Here is a 24,857-nt window from a genome sequence, read left to right on the forward strand (position 1 = left end):
CATACACACCTGCTCACACACAGGCATAGACATACACAGGCACACACACAAGAATAACAAGTAATGAAGAAATACATAATCTGTTCTGTTTTAGAAAAAGGTTTGACCTTGAAATGAGTCCTTTCTGTATCTCTACTGGATCAAAGGGACAGATTGAATACAAGCAATTTTTGTCTTTGTGCAGCTTTTTTTTTTTAGTTCAGAAAAGAAGCTAATAATGTTTAATATCCAGGATAAATAAATGTTGGAGGGAGGCTGCTTATTAGTTCCTGGCCACTGGGCTAGCTTAGACCCGAAATAATTACACAGAAACTGTATTAATTAAATCACTACTTGACCCATTAGCTCTAGCTTCTTACTGGCTAACTCTTACATATGAATTTAACCCATTTCTATTAATCTGTGTATTACCACATGGCAGTAGCTTACTGGCTAAAGTTCTGGCGTCTTTCTCTAGTGGGGCTCCATGGCTTCTTTCAGTCTCTGCCCTTCTTTCTCCCAGCATTCAGTTTAGTTTTCCCCACCTAGCTAAGTTCTGCCCTGCTAGAGGTCCAAAACAGTTTCTTTATTCATTAACCAATCAAAGCAACACATAGACATAGGACCTCCCACATCAACTTGTAATAGATACTTATAACACTTATTTCAAAATGACTTTGTATTATTGGATGACAACTACAAGGATTTAAACTGTATCTGTGGCTCAAACAGAAGTCCGTCCAATTTCCTCAGTGTGGTGTGCATTTTCTTCAGGACCAGATCCATCCTCTTCCTTCCTTTCCTCTACCACTGTCTCTGCACACGTGCCCTTCAGCCCACCATTGTAACCTTGAACATGCATGCTCACAGGGCATTGCCAAGGCAGGTTCCTGTGTGCCTGTGTGGTTCATCTTGCCGAGCCTGAGCCTCACTCCCCTTCCATTCCAGAACTCTTTAGAGTCTCTGCATCCTTCATCACAGCTTGCTTCAATGTCGTGTGGGCTTAGGTGTCTGTCTCCCTGCGTCAAGACCTGCTGTTTCTTGGGAGCATGGTGTGGGCCTTACCTTCTTGGATTTGACCCATGGTTAGCCCCTTGGCTAGAGTTGGATAAATGAATGGGTAGCGGATGAGTGAACACAAGTATTTGAGTAGTTAAGGTCTTTAGAGAGTTGATGAAACCTCATTTATGAAATTTTATCAAATCTCAAGGCTTCTTGAAAAATGGAATGTAGGTTAATGGAAATGTCATCTCATTTTTGTACCCGTGGCTATTAATGCATGTTTTAAATTGCTTCTGGAAACAGGAGCTTAGTTGGGCTTTTTGGGCTGATGACGTGGACTTTAGAAGATGGTGAATAAGAATCAGGATAACTAATGAGCTTGCTAGGTGAGCAGATGCTCATGGAACAGATCTCCAAAGCAAACTTGATGGAAGACGGGCAGCAGAAGAAAATATCTAGACAACCCGGGATCTTATCTTTGGGGATAGTTCACAGTTTACAAGTATTTTCTCATCTATTTTACCTTGTTAAAGGTATGTTTTTCTTATTTTTAATTAAAATTTAGGTGTGTGTGTGTGTCCACCTGTGGGCGGAGTGTGTGTACATGAGTTTATTTAAATTATTTTTCTTAAAACAAAGTTCAACACTAGCAACTCCGTGGATCGATTAGTTGAGAGCGTACTATTGAACTTCTTCCTGCTTAAAATACATAGTTATCAAGTAATACTGATTTACAGAGCTTTAACATAAAGAATAATAATGAGTGATATAGAAAAATAGAATTTTTGTCGGTTTTTTAAAAATATATTATCAGTTATTTTCAATTTAGTAAGAAAATTATTGATGAAAAGTAAAGGGAATCCTTGCTTATAAAACAGAGAGGGTGTGCTCCTAGTGTCCAGGTGTGGTGTAGTAAGCCATTCCCGTGATGAATGATTCCTGAGCCACCATAGGGGACTTCATGCCCTTGGGAGTGACCTCAATAAGGAAGGCTATGGGGAAGCATACGTCTAGAAGGCAGGAGTTCTCTTTTCCACAGTGAGGAGCTGAATGGCCTGTAACAAACACTGAGCTCTTTCACGCACATGTGAAGTTCCAGGGTTCCCCAGAATGAAGTCATCAAATGCAACAGTAAGTCTGGAAATGCTTTATGAGTTCTTAGTAGGATACAGGCGCAGGGCAAGAGCATCTGTTGGTTTTGCAAATAAAAATGGAGACATTGCCTCTCATTAGCACATCTTTCAGTGTTCAAAATGCAAATCCCTGTAGAACCAAGATTGGGAAGGGGAAAACCGTCCCCATGAGAAGACAGAAAAGTGGCCTTGACTCTCAGATCTGGATAGGTATTGGTGAGCTGCCCTGCCAATAATTGAGGCAGGACGGTATGACATTGTGGAAATGGGGACCAGCTCGGCCTGCAATGTCATTGCTTGGAAGTCATCTATTGGGAACAGCTTTCAGAGCAGGCAGAGCTGCTGGGGTAAATTGGATTGTAAGCAATCGCCGCGTAGCATCATTGAAATGAAAGGGGACAAGACTCTCTTGTCCACTCTGCGTCCGAGGTAGTGGCATCATCACCGTTTCTGCAGGTCACTGCAGAACGCTCGGATCTGAGCCCAAGCTGCTGGCTGTGGCAGTCAAATGATTATCTCTAATAAGCTCCATTTTATTATTTCTCTCGGTCCGTGTTTTGCAAAGTACTGAAGACGTAGCTCGGGTGTTTGTTTGGGAGGGAAGGTGGCCAGAAGAAGCCACGAGTTTGATTAGAGATTTTATCAGATCGGAGGTGTTGATATTCAGTGTGAAACATCTTTAAAATATTAACCCGTCTCATAGAGAAACCATTTCGTAGGAGTTGGGATGAGTTTTAATGACATATAGTTGTTATATATATACAAAGAATCTATGCTCCAGGAGAAGCCTTAATTTTATAATTTTTCACGAGAGTTGAATTTAGCCCAACCGTTGGATTCAGATCACAAGAACACCAGCTCTGTAGCTCTCAGATTCCACGGTGGGGCCCGTGCTTGTCATCACTTTTCTCATGGGAGGCGGTCATTTAATTTCCCTTTCAGAGAAAGGAGAAACACTGACAACAGTTATTGCCTAATACGTACGTACAGAACCGCTGTTATTGTTGCTTGGCAACCAGAGGAGGCCAGACAAGGCATCTAAAGGAACTGAGTGAATCAATGGAAATGTCACCATCAGTTTCAGGGGATCAGAAGGAATTTGCTATCGCAGGATTAGGGATCACATTGCTTTGGCCAAGTTACATGACCGGAATACACAAGGTTTCTTCTGTTTCTTCTGTGCCCCCCCCCCCTTTTCTTCTGGCCTTTCATGGTAGATCCTTTTGTACAACGGCTGAGGGATGTATGTGTAGGAGACAGATGATTAATGCTAAAGAATATGAGAGCGTGTCAAAAACAAAATCATTTGGCAGCAGGGGAAAGTAACCTTGGTTGACAATCCCTTGGAATGTATGGGGGTTTCTCCCACATTCTAGCTAATTTCCCACAACGATCCTCCAAATTAAATTATCCAGTTTTATAGATAAAGATTGACACAGATGGATGCAGCAATGATTTCTTCTCTTCTGACCTTGCACATTGAAAATCCGTCGAGAGAGATCCATAGGTACACAGATCAGCAGATTTAGCACTTAGTAGTTAAATTCTTGTATTTTCCTGAAGCCGCTTTTTCTTTGTTATGCCAGCAGATAAGACTTTGAACTTGCTTGTGTACTTAGTGATGCTATAGATTTTACTCCCTCCCGGTGTCTGTCCATCAAAATATGGTTTAATAATTTAGTCGAGATTCTATAATAGTAATCGTAGGTAATTATGGGTAGGGACCGTTCGTAGGAAGGCAGGAGGTGGGGTGTGCCTCCGTAGGGTGGAGGTGCAGGGTAGTGATTTCGTGGCAAATGTAAGAGAGAAGGCAGATGCAGCTAGAGACAACCTTTATGATATCTTTGAGAGGAGGGGAAAAAGAGAAAAATCCAGCAGAAAAGGTCTCCAACTGATGGGGAGATTCAGATCAAAGCTGCCAACTGGAAGACTCTATGCCCCTCACAGTGGGGACTGACAGCATCTAGAGGGGCAATGCATGGGACCAGCACAGCATGGCTGGGCTGTCAGTCAAACTGTGCCTCCTACAACGGACTTCTCTAGCCTCCACAAAACTCAATTGCATCAAAAAACTGTAAAAAGAAAATTGAGATATACGTAGCGCAATTTCTAATTGGTCTTAATAATAAAAACCCGGAGTCAGATATTAGGGGATGAAAGCTGACAGATCAGAGACGCAGAGCAGCCAGCCACTAGTTCTTATGTCTATGAAATCTCCAGCCTGAATTGGGTGCCCTGTCTCTATAAGTCCTCAGACTGAATACTATAAGCTCCTGTCTCCTCCTACCTTATATTCCTCTCTCTGCCCAGCCATATCCCTTCCAGTCTCCAGCCCCCTAGTGTGGAGATTAAAGGTGTGTGACTCCCAAGTACTGGGATTATAGGTATGAGCCATCACCGTCTGGCCCTGTTTCTCTTTGCAACTGGAACAATGTATTGCAGCCCAGGGTGTCCTTGAACTCAGAGAGAGCCGTCTACCTCAGTCTCCTGAGTGCTGAGATTAAAGGTGAACACCACCACTGCCTGGCCTTTATGGCTAGCTACTGGCTAGCTCTGCACTCTGATCTTCAGGCAAGCTTTATTTGATAGATCACAAACAAAGTATCTCCTCAGATATTTATTTTGGAGTTTTATCATATGGTAAAAGCACGAGTTCTTTATTTTGCTGGGGGAAAAAAATAAATAAAAAGTTTTGGAACCACTGCTCCGAAATAATTAGCAAATTAAAATACAAGCTCTTAAGGGGCTAGTGGGCTAGAACAGGTGACAGTTGATGGAGCAAGAAGATGTGGCTTCAGTCCCCAGAAAACACATTTAAAAGCCAAGCACAGAAGTGTGTACGTGTGTCCCGTTGCTGGGAGGAAGGGACGGGTAGATCCTGCATGCTCCCTGGCCAGCCAGCCTAGCCTACTTGTCTAACACCAGGCCAGAAATAAACAACAACTAAGGAGCAGTAATTAAATTTCCTCTGATCTCCTCATTCATGTGTAAGGGCACACACACACACCCACACACACACTTCATGACCCAGAATTCCCTTGCCTTTGCACACTGGACTGTGCTACCACTGGTATGAGGGTCTTCTCAACTTCTAGAGTAAGGCATCATTTAATAACCTTTGCCCCTAACTCTGCTTCGAGCCACATTTAAAGTAGAAAGAGGTCCAGTTCCTTCCACGGGAAAGTCTGGTGTTTTGCTACATTGTGTCTGGTGTTTTGCTACATAGTGTCTGCTCTTTTGCTACATAGTGTCTGCTCTTTTGCTACATAGTGTCTGCTCTTTTGCTACATTGTGTCTGCTCTTTTGCTACATTGTGTCTGCTCTGTCTTCCTGTTGTCTGTTTGCCCCAGGTGAATTGATTCATTACCCTGAAGGGGCAAGAATCCTCCCTCTAGTAGATCAACCTGTGGTCTCATGCACTGTAAAAGATAAAGACAGGGTGCTGGACCGCAGAGGGAGTGCTGCCTCAGACTCCATGGTAGCTCCTCTGTTTGGATTAGCGTGCACAAACTTCTATTCTGTGGAAAATGCAGAAATGTCATTAAACCACCGAAGCGTTCATTTGTGACTCGCCAGCCCACATTCCTTGTGGCTCTGTCTTTAGGACTCTTCAGAATTCTGCTTCTCCATCTTTGAAGGTAACTATTAGGAAAAGTTGTTGAAATAAATATCATTACTCAATTATATAACAATGAGGGTTTTTATTGTAACATATCTAATGTGACAATGTCCCTCTTAGAATCTCAAACCTATGACATGGCATTAGCTATGGGCACCATGTCTCTGAGATTCACCTGTCTGGTAAGAATCAAGCTGTCCCTTTCTCTCTTCCCGGTGCCTACCTTCACGGTTCCTGGAAACCACCACAGTATTGTCTGCTTTAAGAGTCTGATTATTTAATACTTCCTAGGAGTGGAGCTCGGCCGCATGGGTCCCGTGACGGGCTCTTAGCGTTAGCAGACTGTCCTTAAAGTTTATCCATGTCATCGTTTTGCTGCATATCTGAGCATTTTCTTTTTATTAAGGCTGCATCACATTTCACCGGAAGTTTTCTGTGTGTGTCTGTCATCCATTAGGGAGAGAGATTGGTCTTTCCTTTTAATACCTACAGCCAGATGTAGCTGGCTTATTGGACTGAAGGCCGTTTTATATATTTTTTTTCTTTACTGTCTTTAGAGGAAACCTAAACAAACAGAAACTTGTAGGAAAAACAGGATCGGGTCAGTTAACTAATCATTTTGATTATTTTAAAACAGCGTGCCTTTTAAAAACTGGTCCACCCTTGTAAATAAAAAGGAATTGTATTCCCAGTGTCCATGGAGGTTTATGATCTGCTTCCCCACACCACAGTGAAGAAATATCCAAAGCTAATATACTTTAGAGATTAAGTTAACTCTCTTCAGCTGCTATTGACCAAAGGGCAATTACCTTTTTTTATTCTAGTATTGATTAAAGGATTATAAGTGAATTACACCCTTTTTTATAATACTTCTTATCTGGGAAGTTTGGTGAATGAGAAAAAGATAGAAGAACTGCATTAAGGGTGAATGGAAATAGTTACCACTTTTTCCTTAAGTAGAGGAAACCGCAGAGAAAATGCGGAAAGAATGTTCTGGATATTCTTTCTGGAACAGGATAAATTAAAAGTATCTTGTTTGTCTACTCTTGTTAACATACCCAAACCAAAACAGCAGCTTGTGGATATAGCATTGCTTCTTTTTCTTCAGGAATAAGTCTAAATATGGAATTCATCAGAGACACAGACAGAATATTTACCTAAGCCCTAATGCTACCGAGTATGTGGCCAGCTGGATGGAAGCAGACTTTTAGTGGACTGAGGGGCTCACTGCCTCTAAAATTATCTATATGTCTAATTAATTATTCTGGGGAAATTGGAGGAAAAAACCAAACACAGTGACTTAAAAAAAAAAAAAAGCAACAGCCAAAAACCAACTCAGGCCTACACTGAATACATGCTATCTAAATGGGTGAAATGAAGGGTTGCATGTCTCAGTGTATATTAGACGGACCGTTGCCATTAGCAACCATCATATACATGGCCCCTGCTTTTGTTGTCTGTACCCTTTCAGGCCAATTGTATTCAGCAGTGATGTCTACAAAAGTATCTCCCGTATCAAGACCTAGCATCTTAAAAGGAGATAGGCTCTTTGCAGCAGGCTGACTTAGTGTAGTAAGAAACAAGTTGCTTCCAAAGTGGGGGGATGCTGCTACTTATGTCATAGTTGGGGTGCTTGCATGGGGTATTGGCTTGTTCTGTAAACAGTCTATTATAAGGTTACCATGCTATGAGAAAGACCAGCCAAGCTCATCGAGAAACCCCATGGAGTGATCTTCATGTTATACAAAGAGAACACACTGCTCAGCTAATGGTCTCACCCCATTGTCTTTCTGTGTCTATGACCCAGGGAAAATTCATTCAACCAAACTTCTCCCATGTTAGAGGAGGCTACTTGTTCTTCCCAGCCACCCTGCTAGCTTAGACCTGAAATAATCACACAGATACTGTATTAATTAAAACGCTGCTTGACCCATTAGCTCTAGCTTCTTATTAGCTAACTCTTACATACAAATTTAACCCATTTCTATTAATCTGTATATCGTCACGTGGCTGTGACTTACTGGGTAAAATTCCCAGCTTCTGTCTCCCGTGGCAGCTCCATGGCTTCTTCTCTGACTCTGCCCTTCTTTCTCCCAGCATCAGCTTAGTGTTCCCCACCTAGCTAAGTTCTGCCCTGCTATACGTCCAAAGCAGTTTCTTTATTCATTAATGGTAATCACAGCATACAGAGGGGACTCCCACATCACTCCCAAGTGCATCTCCACAGAGACAGTGAAAATACCAGATCAGTTGTGCTTAGCGGTCACTTAACAGTAGGTAACTACCATACCTTCTTCAAGAGAGGGCTCACCTGAGCTGGACATATAGCTTGGTTAGCAGATAGAGCCTGGGGTTCGACCCCCAGAACCACATAAACTGGGCATGGCGATACACTACTGTAATCTGAACCCTTGGGAGGTGGAGACAGCGAGGGGGGAGATCGTAAACTCAGAGACATCCTCCACTACATAGTGAGTGAGGCCAGGCTCAGCTCCTCGACACTAGGAGAGAAGGAAAAAGAGAGCGTACGTCTGCCTGCGACAGTTTTACTTTACAAAAGCTTTATCGTTGAAGTGATAGTGTTACGTGAATAATGAGAGCTGTAGAAGAATTGTAGCATCCTCAAGATTACTTGAGAGGTGAGCATTTAGACCTACAAAGAGCCCTCTCCTGTACCACCGTTCTGTTTTTCCTATTCCCTCCCCTTAGTCAGGAGAGTGAAGATGTTTTGCTGTCTGAGAACCAGAGAAACACTGAGGGCTGAGATTGGTTTAAGAAGCGAGTGAAGGGAGAGAGATGGAGTGTTCCAAGTAGAACAACACAGGGCACGTGCTCAGAGGAGGAGGACGGCCCATGCTCCTTGCAGGCCATGTATTAAAAGGACTGGAATTTCAGAGACAAAGGCATGGGGCCAAACCTGACCTGTAACTCCCATTTTATCTCAGATTCATGGTTCTCAATCCTGGGTGCTCATCAGAGCCTGGCGAAAATTTTACTGTTAAACTGGTCCCCACCCGAATTGCTTCCTGCTTCCTGTTCCTTGCATCTAAACAGAAGCCAGTTGTTTCTTCACAAGTAAGCTGTGAGCCCTTCTCCACACTGCTCAGATTGGTCCAAATTCTTGCCCAGGATTCTGTGTGAAAATCCTAACGGGCATTCATTTGATCTCCTTGAGCTCATACACAAAGAAAACAGAATGACCTTAAATGCACAAATATCATACTTTTCCCCTGAGTAAATCTTCAGAGACTTTGCCTTAGAATCAGGCTCCAGGTTGGTAGTTACAGGGCCTGGACCACTTTGGTCCCATGCCTTTGTTTCCGAAATTCCATCCTAACTTTTGCTACTTGATGCTCCAAGGATCAGGCCTGCTTTGCTTTGAGGGTACTTCCTGTGTCCTGTGTTGTTCCTCTTGGGTACCCCATCATCTTCATCCCCTGAATCCTCTGTGTTGTTCCTCTTGGACACCCCATCATCTGCTTCCCCTTCATCCCCCTTAAGCCAGTTTCAGCCCTCTGCATTTCTCTGGTTCTCAGACAACAAAACATCTTCATGTCTTTTAACTAAATTCATCAAACTAAATTCATCTTTGGGGACCGTAACTTTTCTCGGCAGGCCACGTAGCATGTCTGTAGCTGCCTGTGGTCCAGCTTCAGAGTCTGTTCACTGTGACTGAGTTAAGGAATAAATAGAAAAGGAACATGAATGAAAAGATTACTCGGAGCTCTGAGGACATTCTTGTGGCCATACTCTCACTCCCGTCCTTGACTCAACTCAGGCTCCTAATAATTCAAATCAACAATTTGGCTCCAGCCTACACAAAACTTAAATCAATAAATCTTCTCTAAGAGAAGCCAGCAACTGGCTTTTTAAGGGCTACCAAATTGGAAGACATGGCTAACGTGTTCCTTGTTTGTGGCAGCGAGATCTCAAGGCTCCAAAAGGCAACAGCTGGCTGGAGTGCCGAGTCTGAACTTACATATTGACATTTAACAAGGATGGATATCAAACCCGTGCCTGTGTGTTAGTTTCTCATCACAGGCCAAGAGCCGCAGCCCTCGTCACGAGAATGGTGGGTGAACCGGCCGCGGATAAGCTCCATGGAGGCCAGCGATTAGTGTGTTCCCTCAAGCATCGGTGTTATTTCTGACAGCTGGGATGAGTAGGTGGGGACCCCCCCTCCCGAGACAGATGCAGGTGCCACACCTCTCTTCTTTGGTCCCTGCACCCCCAAAGTTGAGCAGTGTGCTTACTTACAGAGGCACTTTCAATAGGAAACACTCGCGAGAGTTTGACTGGACGGCGAGAGCTAGGGGATTGAAGCTCACGGAAGACGCAGGGCAGAGTGTTTGCTCTGTCAGGGTGGCATTCTTTGAAACAGGTGCTGGGCTGGGCTGGGCTGTAGAAAAGTGGTAGCCTTCTTAGATGCCAGAAAGCTGTACCGGGAGCAAGGGTTAAAAAGGCCAAGCGGTCCCTCTTCTGCTATGTGCTTCTCATCGCCAACGTCTCTTGCCCTTTTCATTTTTTCCTTCATCTCAGCAGGATGTCTGGTCCCATCATTCCTCTCTGGGGTCCTAATGTCTTCTGTAGGCTTTAGATGACTTCATCAGCTACTTTAACAATACGCTGGAATGCCCAAGCCTTGGGACTTCCCGTTCTACTCTTTACAGTTTGTAAACACGGATCATCCCGCTCCTCTGCTGGTAGCTTGCTAAGAATCTCTGGGGAAAGTCGTGCCAGCAGACTCCTTGACCGCTCCATGCCGTCCGGCATTTACGGACCTCCAGGCCTATCCGGCACTCTTTATTCCTTACGGCCTCTTCCTCTCAAGTTCCCACGAAGGCAGCTCTACCCAGTTCTCCACTGCCTAAGCCTCAACGCTCACACGAATGGTTCCCATAACACTCTCGAGTTTTTATTTTCTCCACTCTGCCTCTCTCCCCTTTCCTTCTGTCTCAGAATTCTGAGTATGTGCACGCCCATGTGCAGGGCAACTTTGGGTGCTGTTCCTCAGAAGCCATCCACCACCTTGTCTTTGGAGACAGGGTCTCTCTGCGTCCTGCTTCTGCTAGATTGGCTTGCTGGCCACTGGACCCTGGAGATCTACGTCCCCAGGACTGCGGTGACAGGCATGCACCACCATGCTTGCATTCTTAGGTGCGCGCTGGCTATGAAACTTGCCTCAGGTTTCCCCGGGGAAGTGCTTGCTTAACCTGAGATGTTCCCAGCCCCTCCACAGCTCAACACCATTTTCTCATTTCCTCAGGGAATCTGCTTTCATAATTTATCTCCTTTCTCTCCTCTCCTCAAATTCCTCCTCACTGTTGCTCCTGTCTCCATCAATGGACACGCCCAAACACTTCAGGCAGTAAATTATACACCAATTGTTTTAAGATGGATTTGAGAGGGGGAAACACCAAGCCAGAAATCCAATTAGGAGACCTTTCCAGAGTCTCCCCGAGAGACAAAAGGAGCCTGCCTACGTTAGAGAGAGAGGAGGGAGCGAACAGGTGAGGGGCAGAGGGATTTTGGTACCAGGCCAGCTCCGAGTAGCTGGTATTTATTACTTCACTTTGTCTTCTGCACTGTTTTGCTGACCCCTCTAACTTTTCTCTTGTGAGATGAAGCTACAGTACATGAATAACTGGGACTGCCGAGGACGTGTGGTCAGGGAGGGAGGGGGTTTGCTTACCGGGTAGGGAAGGAATCGTATTTCCTGATTAGGAGCAAGCACGCAGTGGACTTTGGTCCTCAAATGGGGGTTCATTGCACCCACCATTACCAAAGGCTTCGGGGCTTAAGGCAGTATAAAAGAAGCACCTGAAAGCTCTGGGGGTCAGGGGACTGACCAGGACTTAGAGGGCACAGCAAAAGACGTCCACAGAGCCACATTCCTTTCAGGAGTGGGTGATGGGAAGAGTTGGTTTTCTGGTCTTTTCTACTTTGGAAGCTGTCTTGGCTCCTGGCTTTACCATTCCCTTGGTCTTCAAGCCTGGAAGTGGCTCGTTATGTATTACTTTACATTGCTGTCACCTACTCTCTCCCTCCTTCCACATCTGTAGGTTCCTGTCATGGCACTGAGCCCCACTGACATAGTATGGGGTGATCTCTGTCCTTTAGTGGGGGCTTGTTAACAACCGCCGTTCCAGCTGCAGAGCGAGCATGCCCTGAATCTCAACGTCTTCGTAGGTTCTGGGGAGCCAGAGCGTGGACAAAGCCGCTCTGGCCTGCCACATTCTGGGACCAAGCAGTACCTTGAAAATAATTCAGTTACATGCCCTGAGTGTCTACGTGGTTCTGGGTAGGTTCCAGCTAACTGAGATAGATTCAGGAGGCCCATGGAGAGTGTCACCAAGACCCTCCCTTCCGGTTTCCTATGATTCTGTCAACATGGCGCCCCCCCCCATCTTCAAAGCTTCATTTTTCTTTCTAATCCTATTCTGCTCATCCCCAAAAGTTAATTTTGATTTGTGCCAGTGGTGTTAATTTCCAAAAAGTCAGCCGAGCAGACTGTGACAACACTTCATACTTTTTTTTTTTTTTTTTTTTTTTGCTGGCAGGAAGTAGATGTTTGGAAAAGCAATTAAATTATGGAATTATTCTCGATGCAAAGGTATCAGGCTGCAAAAGATATTTTATTCCCCCCCCCCCAAGAAGACTCCCGTGGAAACCGCCTTTGTTAATGTATAGATGATACTTCTCGTCGGGCAAGCCAAGAGAAACATAGCAAGGGAAGGAACTGTTTCTAAGGCATCTCCGAACGGCTCGGCGTGTGAGAATTTATGACCTGACCGACGATAAACCCCTTTCAGTGTGGCAGGAATGGTCCCGACCAACGATAAACCCCTTTCAGTGTGGCAGGAATGGTGAACCCATCGATAACTGGTTCTCACTGGTGCAAAGAGGAGGCTGCTGGCCGTTTGACGGCTGCCCTGATTGTGCAGAGTAGGTTCGTGTTCATCTCTGAGTGTGTCAGTTCTTCGAGGCTGGAGGCCACCATCTGCAGCTGGGACCTGTGGCTTGAATCTATTAAGCTTTTTAATACTGCCTGGTACTTCCTGCTGAACTGTGGGCATGCACTGACAAAGGTATATTACACCGTGGAGTGTTCCCGTGACCGTTTCAACAGATCCCTCGCGTCCTCTTTTCATTTTGGCCTCTCGGCAGATACTGCGCCTCCGCCCCGTACTGAGTTCCCCCAGCGTTTAAGATGCTGTGGGGGTATAGATTCGCCCCAAGTAACTCACACTGCATCAGATAGAGTCGGGCTCCAATTCCGGAGCATGCGTGAGAGCCAGAGGGGGTATATAGGTAGACTTGTGGCTTCTCATCTCCTGGCCTCTCGCTTTACCCTCGGACTGTATTTAGCCTTAAAACCTTCCAGCGTTCTCTTCCTTCACCAATTAGATGGGCAGTTTGTGTTGTTTTCATTTCTAGCTCCATTTGCTAATACAGCCTCTGGGCACCTGCCACGTGCTCTAGAAAATGAAACCTTCTCAAACAAGTACAAATAAAAAAAGAGGTTATTACACAGGTCTGTCCGGGTGTCAGATGACTTGGGAGAGCTAAGGAAACAGAGCGTGGGGGTTGGGGAGGTGAGGGGGGTGGCAGCTTTCTTCAAGACCGGCCCCATGCCTCTCCACTCTGTCTCCCATCCCGGATAATCGTTAAAGAGTCTGACTGGTGCATTTTGGCTTTTCATGCTGCCGGCTTCCTGACCATTGTCGCTGTGAATACGCTCTGATTGCTTCCTGTGCCGACTCTCGTACCGTGAGAGGCAATTACGGACCATCGGTCCCGACTGACCATGATTCGACTTACAAATTTTCAGCCTCGCACTTGTGCAAACGCGACACCCTTGCAGCCATTCCTGGCTACGCTTTGGGCACAGTATTAATACATTAAGATATTCGGCACCTTACTGCAAAACCTGCTTTGTGTTGAGTGACGCTGCCCAACTGGAGGCTACTGAGATTGCACTGAACACATGTAAATAGACTAGCCTAAGCCGTGGCATGTAAGTAGACTAGTCTAAGCCGTGGCATGTGAGCAGACTAGTCTAAGCCGTGGCATGTGAGCAGACTAGTCTAAGCCGTGGCATGTGAGCAGACTAGGCTAAGCCGTGGCATGTAAGCAGACTAACCTAAGCCGTGGCATGTAAGCAGACTAGCCTAAGCCGTGGCACGTGAGCAGAGTAGGCTAAGCCGTGGCACGTGAGCAGACTAGCCTAAGCCGTTGCACTCTGTTAGGGCAAGTACACCAGATGCATTTGCAAGTTTTTAATTTGTATGTGCTTAAGCTCACGTGTGTGAGCACGTGTGTTTGTGAGCTGCAGGCACGGTGGAAGTCAATGCCTGATGTCTTCTTCAATCACCCCTCCACGTTAGCTTGGAGACTGTCTCTGACTGAACCCAGAACTCACTGGTTGGCTACGCCTGCTGGCCAGCAAGCTCAGAGATCCTCCTGTCCCCCACCTTCTTATGGCCGGGTTCTCAGGCGTGTACGTGCTTATGACCCAAACTTGGGGCCTCATCCTTAAACAACCAGCGCTTTACCAACCAAGCCCTTGTTTCCCTGCCCCCGCCCCCACCAATGCACTTTTGGCTGACAGGGTTTTTGACTTAGGATGAGCTCACGGGTGCCGTACCGCTGTTGTGAGCCACAGGGCATCTGTGTCTGTTCGTCTCGTCAATGTCTGCACATCTCTTTCCCGGCTCTGCCACTGGCCGAACTCTTCCTGCTTGGTCCAGATGCCAGTGCCAGGACTAAACTTTTAGCAAGCAGTTAAGTGAGGGTAAGAGGGACGTGCACATTGGCCACATTTAAAATGGATGGAGTAAAGACAGGGGGCTTGGGGGACAGCGTCAGGCCCACTGTCCCTGAGTTTGGGGAGGAAAGGACTTCTCCAAGCATTTGGTACAGACGGTAATCTTTCCCAAATACATCTCAGCCAGCACGTTAGCTACTTGTTCTTGCATTTCCATGGCTTGTGAATCTGTTTCGGGTCAGCCTCTCTAGCAGACACCTCGCAGGCATCACCCCACCCCCACCCCACCACCACCCCCACCCTCCATCTCTACAGACTCCTGCAGATAATCGCCTGTTTTACACCTACGGAAACAAGTTTCAAAGCTCTGAGTAGCTCACCCGTGTCACAGAGTTGGTGCTTGGAGCCAAGATTAGAACATAGCTCTGTTAACCCCGTGCTCCGTCCGTGATATCGTTCCGCCTAGGAAGCATCCTCTGTCCTGGGGCAGGTGTCCTTGCCCTTCTCTGAGCGCCCCGCACCTTGTTCATAGAGTTGTTGATAGAGTTGCTGGCTGCGCTGCTCCACGGCGCCCCCTTGGGGCAGAACTGTAGCTGGCTCTTTCTTGCATCCTTAGCATCTATCACTCAAAGAGGACTCAGCCTATGTCTGTCTCCTAAGCCGACTCTGGTTTTGCACTTTTTTTTCTATTTCCCCAAACTCTGAAAACACTCTCGTTCCTGATTATACAGCAGCAAAACTTGGGCCCACATGTTCTGCACCCATGAGCTTAGTTCACCGCAGATCAGAAACATTTTGGGAAGAAACCGAACATAGAAAGAATTTTTATCTTATCATGAGTCCCTAAACAATGCAGTATAACTCTTTTCATTCTTTGGGGGTATTTAAAAATAAATATTGAAAGTGCATAGAGGATCTACATAGGTTACATGTAAATACCCATTTTTTTAAAATAAGGCCCTTGAGCTCCCATGGCTTTGGTATCTAGGGGTCCTGGAACACATGTCTCTCTGTGCCATGGGACAGCCATATTTTTGGAAAGGCAGCAGCCTCAGAGTAGGATTTTCAAGAAGAAGCTAGAAGTAGAGAGACCAGCTATTTTGTGTTCATTGATAATGTTGGGTCTTGGCTAATCCCACGGCAGTTTAAGTAGATTGGAAATTCTTGTCTGAATTACTTTGGAAACTCCAACATAGTCTGAGACTCAGTGGCAAGCCCAGAAGAACGTCTAAGGAGCCATCACAGACAGGCTCGATAGTGTGCAGCGTAAACAAGGATGTCTGCTACCAGCTCTTCAACCCAACAACACCCTGAACATCCCGCTGCTTGGTTAGTGCAGGAGCCAACCTGGTTGACCAGGTATGGAACATGCCAGAGCCTGTGGGGCCGGATAGGAAAGTTTCCAGAGAAAGGAGAGAATCCAGATAAAAGCGACGCAGAAGGTAACTTCACAGCAAAGCCCTTTCCAAATAGCAAATTGAATTTGCCAGACCAGACGTACATTAGTAGAAACAAAACAGATGAGCGTGGCGTGGGAAGGCTAAGGCCGTTGCTAAATGAAGTGTTAACTAGGAGTTTTGATTGTCACCCAAAAGCCCGAATGGCTGCCTTGTGGGCACTGATGGACCGGCTCTGTTAGTTTGGCAGGGGAGCCCAGTAGGAGTGCTGTCAAGGGCAGCAGCTTCCAGCTTTGTTGTAGAGCTGTGGGAGCGCCTGGGGCTGTGGTGAGGAATGAGTGGTTGTGTGAGAAGCAGCGCCAGCCATGATCCCTGCAACACAGCCTGCATGCATTTCATGAATCATGCATGGATGGGGCCGTTCCTCCAGCTCTTGGGAGCTGCGTTTCCACAGAGAAGCAGCCTCTGAGCACCCCAGTGGCCATCCATGCCTGTGTTTGCCGCCACTTGAACACGAGTCTTTCCTGGACTTTAATGCTCAGACCCCTCAATTCTGCCCAATGGCGAATAGCAGACGGTTGGTTCCTGCATGCTGATGTGCAACACAGGAGCACATATGGTTTCTCCATCCTCCTTGAAGAAATAAGACGGGGGATTTGTGAATTGTGTCGCCCTCTTCACATTAACAAAGCCCACTGACCAGAGCAGAAGTTAGTCCAGAATTCAGCGTCCCTGAGGAGTAGCCAAGAACAGGCAAGAACTCTACCATGGATCTGCTCGTTTCTACAAAGCTTGGAATACCCCTTCTACTTCAGGATCATCCTCCAGGAGTTGGCTCTAGATCGCACAGACTTGATATCGCAACTCTGTGGGTGATGATTTCCCAGAGAAGCATGCAGAGCTAAGCTATGTAAAATGAGGAGGGCCTGGGAGATCGTTCCGTAGGCAAAGCGCTTGCAGCACATGCATGAGGACCTGAGTTTGATGCCCAGCACCCACGATGATGCACATGGGTAATCCCAGGGCTGAGGAGGTAGAGTCAAGCAGATTCCTGGAACTCAACTAGATGGAGCTCCAGGACCCCTAAGAGAGTAGCTCTCACAATCTAAGGCAGAGGGACCGCGCGCGCATAAGACACCAGATGTTGACCTCTGGCCTTCACATCACGTATGTGCATACGCTCACCCCCCAACACACATGCCAGTGAAGACACAGAATGTCGTCCGTCTGCACATAGCCAAACGTGCTCATATGAGTTTTGTTTCCGTTTTTTTTTTTTAGAAGGGTTGGAGAAATAACACAAATAAATGCCTGAAGAGAAAGTTGTCTACGCAAGCAGTAGCTTACACTGCTCTCGCCTAAGCACGATAGAGCATTATGTTTTGCAGAGGAGAGTAATCGAGAAACAATTATTTTTTTATGTTTGTGTTCTAATTCTGGTCTCCGCTATTCGTGCCGCTGTGCGTAGGTGGCCTGAAAACTTTGGTCTAGCGTTGCAATGATGGACTTAATGTAATTAATAGCTAAGCATTTTATTATTCAGGTAGGCATGCTTGAAGTGGCAAATAATAATGGTCATTATTAAGACGTTTTGCATATAAACAAACTGTAGTGGCTTGAACTGCTAAAACTGTATTTACTTAAAAGAGACTATAAGTCGAAAAGGTAAATGCAAGGCCCTCGTAGGGGACAAAGCACAGATTACCTGTTATTGCTGTTGACTCTCCTGGGCTAAGTGGTTTTGTGTCTTTGCATCTTGGTTTGAATATATGACCTTGTACATGCCAAGCAACTGAGCTCCGTCTTCAGTCCCATCTTTGCTTCCCTTAAGAGCATTTTCATGTTCAGTGAGAAAGAACACCTATCTTTCTAAACATGATAAATACGCACAAGAAGAGCCCCCCATAAACCACTGAGGGATGATTTCCGAAGCCTGGGAGACCCCGCCTGGCATGGTCCCTGTCAAGTCTGACCTGCACTGGGCTCTAACAGCCCCGCCCTTTCCCCTCCATCCTTACTGTGGAGTAGCCTCCAGCCATGCTCTTCCTTCTTCCCAGAATGCTCTCCTTTCCCCTCCTCCCACCCACCTGCTCTCACCCCTCCTCCACCTCTGAGAGCTTCTGCCACGTCAGATGCCCCTGGCAATGATGTCACAGCACGTGTGTGTGTGTGTGTGTGTGTGTGTGTGTGTGTGTGTGCAACATGTAAGTCCGGTCTCTCTCTCTCTGGCCGTTTGATCGTTGTCTGCATCCCTGTGGCCTTTAGGTGTCAGGAAGTTTGGTGTCGCCTCAGGAAATAAGTCATTGGTTCTCAGCTCTCCCAACACTACTATTCTTGGATACAGTGCCTCGTGGTGTGGTGACCCCAGCCATAAAATTATTTGTTTGCTTCTTCATAACTGTGATTTCACTCTTGTTATGAATCATAATGTAAATATCTGATATACAGGATATCCTGATACGCAGCCCCCCAAAGGGCCGTGACCCACGGGTTTGGAACTGCTACAATAAGTATTTTAAAAAGAATATTCATTCTGTCAGCTTGGTGACTCATCTGCCAGTGGGAAGGCCAAGACAGGAGACTTTGAGGCCATATGATGAGGCCCTAAAATAAATAGTATTTACCCAACTGTTTCTTTTTTTTAAGACAGGGTAGCAGAACAGTGAGGAACTTGGAATTTTAAAGAGTTGGTTTTTCTAATGAAGTCTAGAGAAACTAAGAGCCATACAATGTGAGAATAATAAAAACCTGACGGAGTACAGATTGACATATACAAGCACATGTTTTATTAGAAACTCAGCAAAGCCCAAATAGTTAGTATTTTTAAATGTCAGGATTTGAAAGCAATCGTCTGATCAATAATAACGTCAACACTTCTACAAGTCCTGTGCCCATAGCCTAGGTGTTTTCCCATTATAACCTAAACACCATTACACACAGATCTGTGTGGAACGAGCTGTCTGTTTCCTCACATAATCAAGAAATGGTCTGCGCGGCTCAGTGAAATGTCTGGCCAATAGTGTCATATCGCCCGTCCCATGCTTCTATAATCCATACACCACGAATCCAATTATAACCAAATCCATTTAACTCTAAAACTCGCTGGCCGTGATCTAACTCCGCGTGGATCATGTCTGGATTGTTCGGTTCTTTGATGAGTGCCTCCCGCTGCCCCGCGCAGGACTCTAGCATTGGTTAGCACGGAAATGCTCCTCATGAAAGAAAGAGGGGAGAAGGGTTCTGCTACAAGACACAGAACAGTCCGCAATAACCACAGGATCTTCGAGATAAAGGTCAATTGATTCTAGCATGCAACCAAAGAGAGACCATGCTAAATCTGATGGAGGGAGGCGTAGGCGTCATGGAGGACTGAACGCCCGCCCCAGAGCATCGGACTCCTTGGTGCATAACATGTTTGTTTTTACTCTGTTCGATGTTGGTTTTTTTCCCCCTTCAGAAGGGTGTTTGGGAGCATTTTCTGTAAGATAGCTGGAATGACCATTTCCCTAGCGCAGAGCTCCGTGTTTGCCTATCTTTATAAACACCGATGGAGTTTCACAGCACACTTCCATGACCCTCCGATGACTACCTCCGCTGTGCCCAGCGAGAAGCTGGAGCGGGAAGCTATTTCTGTATATTTTCTAAAGATACCCCCCCTCCCCGAGCCAGTGGAAAGGAAGCTGGAGACAGAAACAGATTTCTGTGTCCTCGGCGAGAAACACATCTTGTATGCGTTCCAGTCTCCCAGAGGGTTGGCTGCCAAACCAGGGTTGGCGCCACACACTTGTTCCTACGGGTTCACAAGGAGATCTCTGTAGAGGTGTGTGCACAAATAAAGTAGCCATCAAGGTGATCACCCCCGGATGAATGCTCGCTTCTCTGCAAGGCCTGGAGTACGCTTGTTGGCAAGAAGAACGATGGTTGGCTTTCCAGGGCCTTTCTGAGATATACTTCTGCTCCATCTAGCGGGAGATCTGAAGAGGAAGAAAACTCGGGTGTTTACCATTCTGCTTTCCTTTCCCTTTTCCTCTAGATCTATGCAGTTAGATCGGTCGTTCCGAACAAAAGCAATAATGAGATCGTCCTGGTGCTACAACAGTTTGATTTTAACGTGGACAAAGCCGTGCAAGCCTTCGTCGATGGTACGTATGCATGCCCTCCTGAAACCGAACACGTTGGGGCTCGTTAGTCCAGATACCCTGTATTTTTTCCCCTTAAATGAACTGAACACGAACATTACTTAGTTTCTAATACTTCTCATAAAAAATAAAAATAAAAGCACGATACACCTTTATTCCCACCCTCTGGAGGCAGAGGCAGACAGATCTCCTTGAGTTCAAGGACAGCCTGGTCAACATGGTGAGTTTCAGACCGGGTAGGGATCCATAATGAGACCCTAAGCTCTAGGCCAGTTAGAGCTTCATAGCGTAACCTTGTCTCAGAACAAAACAAATAAAGAAACTAAAAATCACACTCGGCATCAAACGAACACAGATGTTGTAAGAGCAGAATACAGAAAGGTCTTTTCTTATCATTTAAAATAAGACTGTAAAGACCTAGAGGACACTAATTATAAAGCTACTGGTTTCTTTGTCAGTTATTTCAGTTTGCTCAGAATGTCCTTTACTTGGTGGCGTCCTTGTGAGTAGAGGACCTTGCTGACCCGGAAGGCATTGCCTCTTCAACTAGCTGAAGCCTCCTGAGAGTCGTGGCTGGGATGCCGAAGTCCCATGTCTCGTGGGGCCCGTCTCAGTGGACTGAATTCCCCACTGCAATGTTTTCTGTTCGTGACCTTCATATCCATCAGTTCATCCACCTCTTCATTGATTTTGGTTTCCTAGGAGAAAGTCCTTCTATACTTTTTTAGCAAGTGCCTTGCCAATGGTACTGGTGAACCTCAGATCTGGAAAAATGTTTCTCCTACACATTTGCAAGGTTGGGTTTCTTTTCTGTAAACTGTAGAGAGGTTTTCTTTCTTATGTTTTGTTGTGAGTAAAGATCTCTTTCTCGTCGCGGTTCTTATATGCCTTGTTTCCTGGAATCGTTCTCTGCCCTGTAAGCAATGGACTAACTAAACGCGACCTGACAGACAAGGTCAGGAAGACCGGGCAGCACCTCTCAGCCGTACCTTTTTCTCGCGGTGTCAAGGACAGCATGATTCCCTTAATTTGCGAGGCGTGAAATAAATGTCTTGAGTTTTCTGCAAGGGGAATAGCATTTCAGGGCCAGAGCCAAGCACTGTGCCCACGTTCTGTCCTAAGGGCATGGGGCAGATGATGATCGTTCTTACAAACCCATGAACAAAGCCGCGGTGTGCAACTTTTGCAACGTTTGCCCTGCTTCGGTGACTATGCACACTGTGAAGATATCAATGTACAATCTTTAATCATTAGGACCGAATGGTAGCTGTGATTTGCCCCCCACTACACACACACGCACACAGAGAGACACGCATATATGCACACATGCACACACATGCGTGCACATGCGCGTGTACACACACCTACATGCATACACGCATATGCCTGCACGCATGCACACACGCATACATGCGCACAGGCATGCACACATATGCACCTACATGCATGAACACATGCACACACGCACACACATGCATGCAGGCATGCACACATATGCGCCTACATGCATGTACACATGCACACACGCACACACATGCATGCACGCACACACATGCACCTTATTTAGGTTTTGTAAACAGGCATGTCCTAATAGAGAAATTCAAAATTCTCCTCTCAGATTTTCCTTGCTGCATAGGAAAAGGTTGAGGAAAAACAATGTTCCAGGCTACTTGCAGCTTCCATTTCCACCCCTACCTCCCTGAAATCCTGAGGGGTTTCTGTTGCAGTGTGACCCTAATCAGATGCACAGAGGCCAGCAGCTGCGGGAATTTGAACGCAAGGCCTTGCTGCCGCTGCGACTCTCAGTTTCTCCACGTCAAGACCTCCTTAAAGCTCTCCGAGTGCTTTAAGAGAGGCTCCTCATCTGTTTAGTTGTAAACCAATGGGAAAAGATGCTTAAAACCCAGTCAGAGTCGAAAAATACTTGTGGAGTGTCCTTGGTGAGCCACACTGAAATCAGGAACCCAAAGGCCCGACAGGACACGCCTCCAGCCATCTTTGACACAGCCAATTGAATCACGCTGCCTTCCGAATCCTTTGTCAATAAAAGGATTTCTTGACAATTACTGTGTAGGCTCATTGTCCAAATTGCAAACGAGACCAGCATCAAAATACGAACATGAACCAGATGAGCGCGGAACCGAAAACACAGCAGCCCACCTCCCGACAAGAATGGCTTTGACTGTTTTCTCAAGTTTAACTTTGCTTAGATGATAGAAGCTTAGCTGTAAGAGTGACTCTGATGTGTAACCAACCGGTAACGCTCCAAACCAGGACGCTGTCCACAAATATTAAACTCCTCGGGGGAATTAGAGAAATGCCGACCCAGTTAATGAAAGGTATAAATTCATGGCCGGGCAGTGGTGGCGCACGCCTTTAATCCCAGCACTCGGGAGGTAGAGGCAGGCGGATCTCTGTGAGTTCGAGACCAGCCTGGTCTACAAGAGCTAGTTCCAGGACAATCAGAGCTACACAGAGAAACCCTATCTCAAAACACCCCAAACAAAAAGAAAAAAGGAAAAGGAAAAAGGGAGGGAGGGAGGGAGGGAGAGAAAATTCTAGTTTCCTTTTGTGGGCAGCCTTGTTAGTTCAAGGGCCTGGCAAACTCAAACTCAAAAGGAGGGCCCTGAATTGGAAACTCTGGGCAGATAGGAGTGACCAGTCTGTCTAAACACCATAGCCTTCGACTCTCAGTGTCTTCCATCACAGGGGCCTGCTAGTTGGAAATTCACCATTAATACCCATTCTAAATTAATCTCTGGTTAGCCAGGACCTTGTAGGTAGCTGTCAGTGTCATGGGATCGGAGTATGCTTGACGTTGTTGGACTACTTGGGACCCTTGAAGAAGTACCTGCTGATATGGGATCCCCTGACTCTTCCTTGTCAGGAACTTGTCGAAATTGCTCCCAGAAGGTTGGAATGATTTGGTTCAAGTGCGTGGAAACTGACTGTAGTTGGCAGTGGTGGCATGTGTCTTCATCAGGTCATGGATGTGACCGGACCAGGCAGAACTTGGGGTCCCTTTAGTCTTTTAATCAACGTGGTTGCTTGTGAAATAGAAGCCTTGAAAAGAACACATTCTCCCCTCTCATGGTGGACAGAGAGAAGCCAGAACAGGTTCTGCCTTCCTCAGCCCCTGCGAGTCTCGAGCACAGTGAGCAAGAGTGAAAACACAGAAAGGATGGCCGCACAGAAAGGCCCAACTGCCACGACTTTTAACACAGAAAATCCCGTGTTTGGCTCAGAGTATAGTTGCTTTATTCGCACATCAAAGAGAACAATTTTAATTCCACCTATGGCCATGAAGCGACCAGAAAATTCTCAAGATATATTTCATATTCCCTAAGACAATATCACGATTTTTTTTAAAAAAAAAAAGTAAGCCTCGCGAAGTAGGGCTTAATATTTTTATAAAACCAAGATTTTGTGGTGAATTAAATGAAAATCTTGGAAATGAGAAGCGAAACTTGCACTTTTATTAAGGCCTGCTGTATCAAAATAAATGAAGGAGTCCGCCCCGCCCCTCCCCCCATTGCTACCACGGCTCAGATGAATTCTCTGCCGCCTTGATTGCGTGGATATTTGTTGAACGCTCTTTCTCTTTATCTAGGCAGTGCAATTCAAGTTCTCAAAGAATGGAACATGACGGGAAAGAAGAAGGTAAGTCAGATCAAGGGTGATGGCGAATTAGTAACATCTTCCATCAAACCCTCCGAGCTGTTACCCCCTCTCAACAGAGCTGCCAATTTCATGTTCGTTAATATGCACACCCAGAAAGCTCCCGATTCCGGGCCTCTCTTTCCTTACCAGCCACTCCTGATGGCCTTGTTTTCTGTGCAGTGTCTTTACCCACCAGGGGTGCTTAAGGAGGACCAGAGTTGTGCTTCTTCATGAGTAAGTATTGAGGGGAAGCCAGCAACAGAATTCAAAAGTAGTGAGGATGCTAACTTGCCCAAACATATCCCATAGCACAAAGGAAAGATTTAAAGAATGCTTCAAGATACGTAAAAAAGCTCTAACTGTATTTTCACTTTTGTATTCCAACTGAAAAAAAAAATCTATCTAAGGCTGCTGTAAGGTACCTTTTGCCCTGAAGTCAGTCTTTAGTGAAAAGAGTAGATGCCTTAAAGCCATAGAGTGCATGGTCCTTCTGGAACACTCCTGAACCACTCCTAGTCAGCAATGGCCAGGGGGTTTTCCTCTGTCCTATCCACATGATAAGGCTATACCGTCTGGTCACAGGTTTTTGTGATTCCTGGGCACAGCACGGTGTCTTTGCATGTGTGTGCATGCGTGCGCATGCGCGCGCGTGCACACACACACACACACACACACACACACACACAAAGTCTGCTGCTCTTCATAGCCACACAGCACTGTGTTTCCAGGCTGGCACCACGCAGCCCTGGGTTTTGCTACTCATAGACATAAGATACCAACCCACCCTGCCCCGAAAGGGAAAATCCCAGGCCTGTGCAACAGGTTTTGAACAGATGAAAAAGTAAGGCTGCTTTCGTGGAGCCGCAAGATCACAGGAAGTGCTGGACTAGGCCTGCACTGTCCTGGCGGTTTCACGTGGAAGAGGAGGAGTCAGGAGAGGCTCCCCGGCTTGCTGGCCACCCCTTTTTGACACTGTCTGCTTGCCTTTAATCTTCCCCGGGAGACAGAGGCAGAGGACTTGCAAGTGACTGAAAGGCCGCATTTAGCTTTACATGGGAAAGTTTCAGATGTGTGGTTTGGGTTTTGAATTTCTCTGATTTGGGGATGGCAGGCAGGCACAATCAGCAGCTGCAGACAGAGGTCCTTACTGAGTTCCGTCCT

General features: G+C 46.2%; 1 protein-coding gene across 7 annotated transcripts in view; it reads left to right on the forward strand.

Moving 5' to 3' along the window:
- The window catches only part of LOC121444848 (SPATS2-like protein), a 156,874-nt gene that overhangs the window by 77,877 nt on the left and 54,140 nt on the right, over positions 1-24,857 (forward strand). For all 7 annotated transcript variants that reach the window (XM_041646759.1, XM_041646758.1, XM_041646762.1 and 4 more), the window contains 2 exons: positions 19,931-20,039; positions 23,647-23,696. In XM_041646759.1, the coding sequence (XP_041502693.1) occupies positions 19,931-20,039; positions 23,647-23,696 (159 nt within the window). The remainder of the gene's footprint in view (positions 1-19,930; positions 20,040-23,646; positions 23,697-24,857) is intronic.

The sequence above is a fragment of the Microtus oregoni genome, unplaced genomic scaffold, assembly GCF_018167655.1.
Source record: "Microtus oregoni isolate MIOR12 unplaced genomic scaffold, Mior012 000144F_ref0000341, whole genome shotgun sequence".
Taxonomy (NCBI): domain Eukaryota; kingdom Metazoa; phylum Chordata; class Mammalia; order Rodentia; family Cricetidae; genus Microtus; species Microtus oregoni.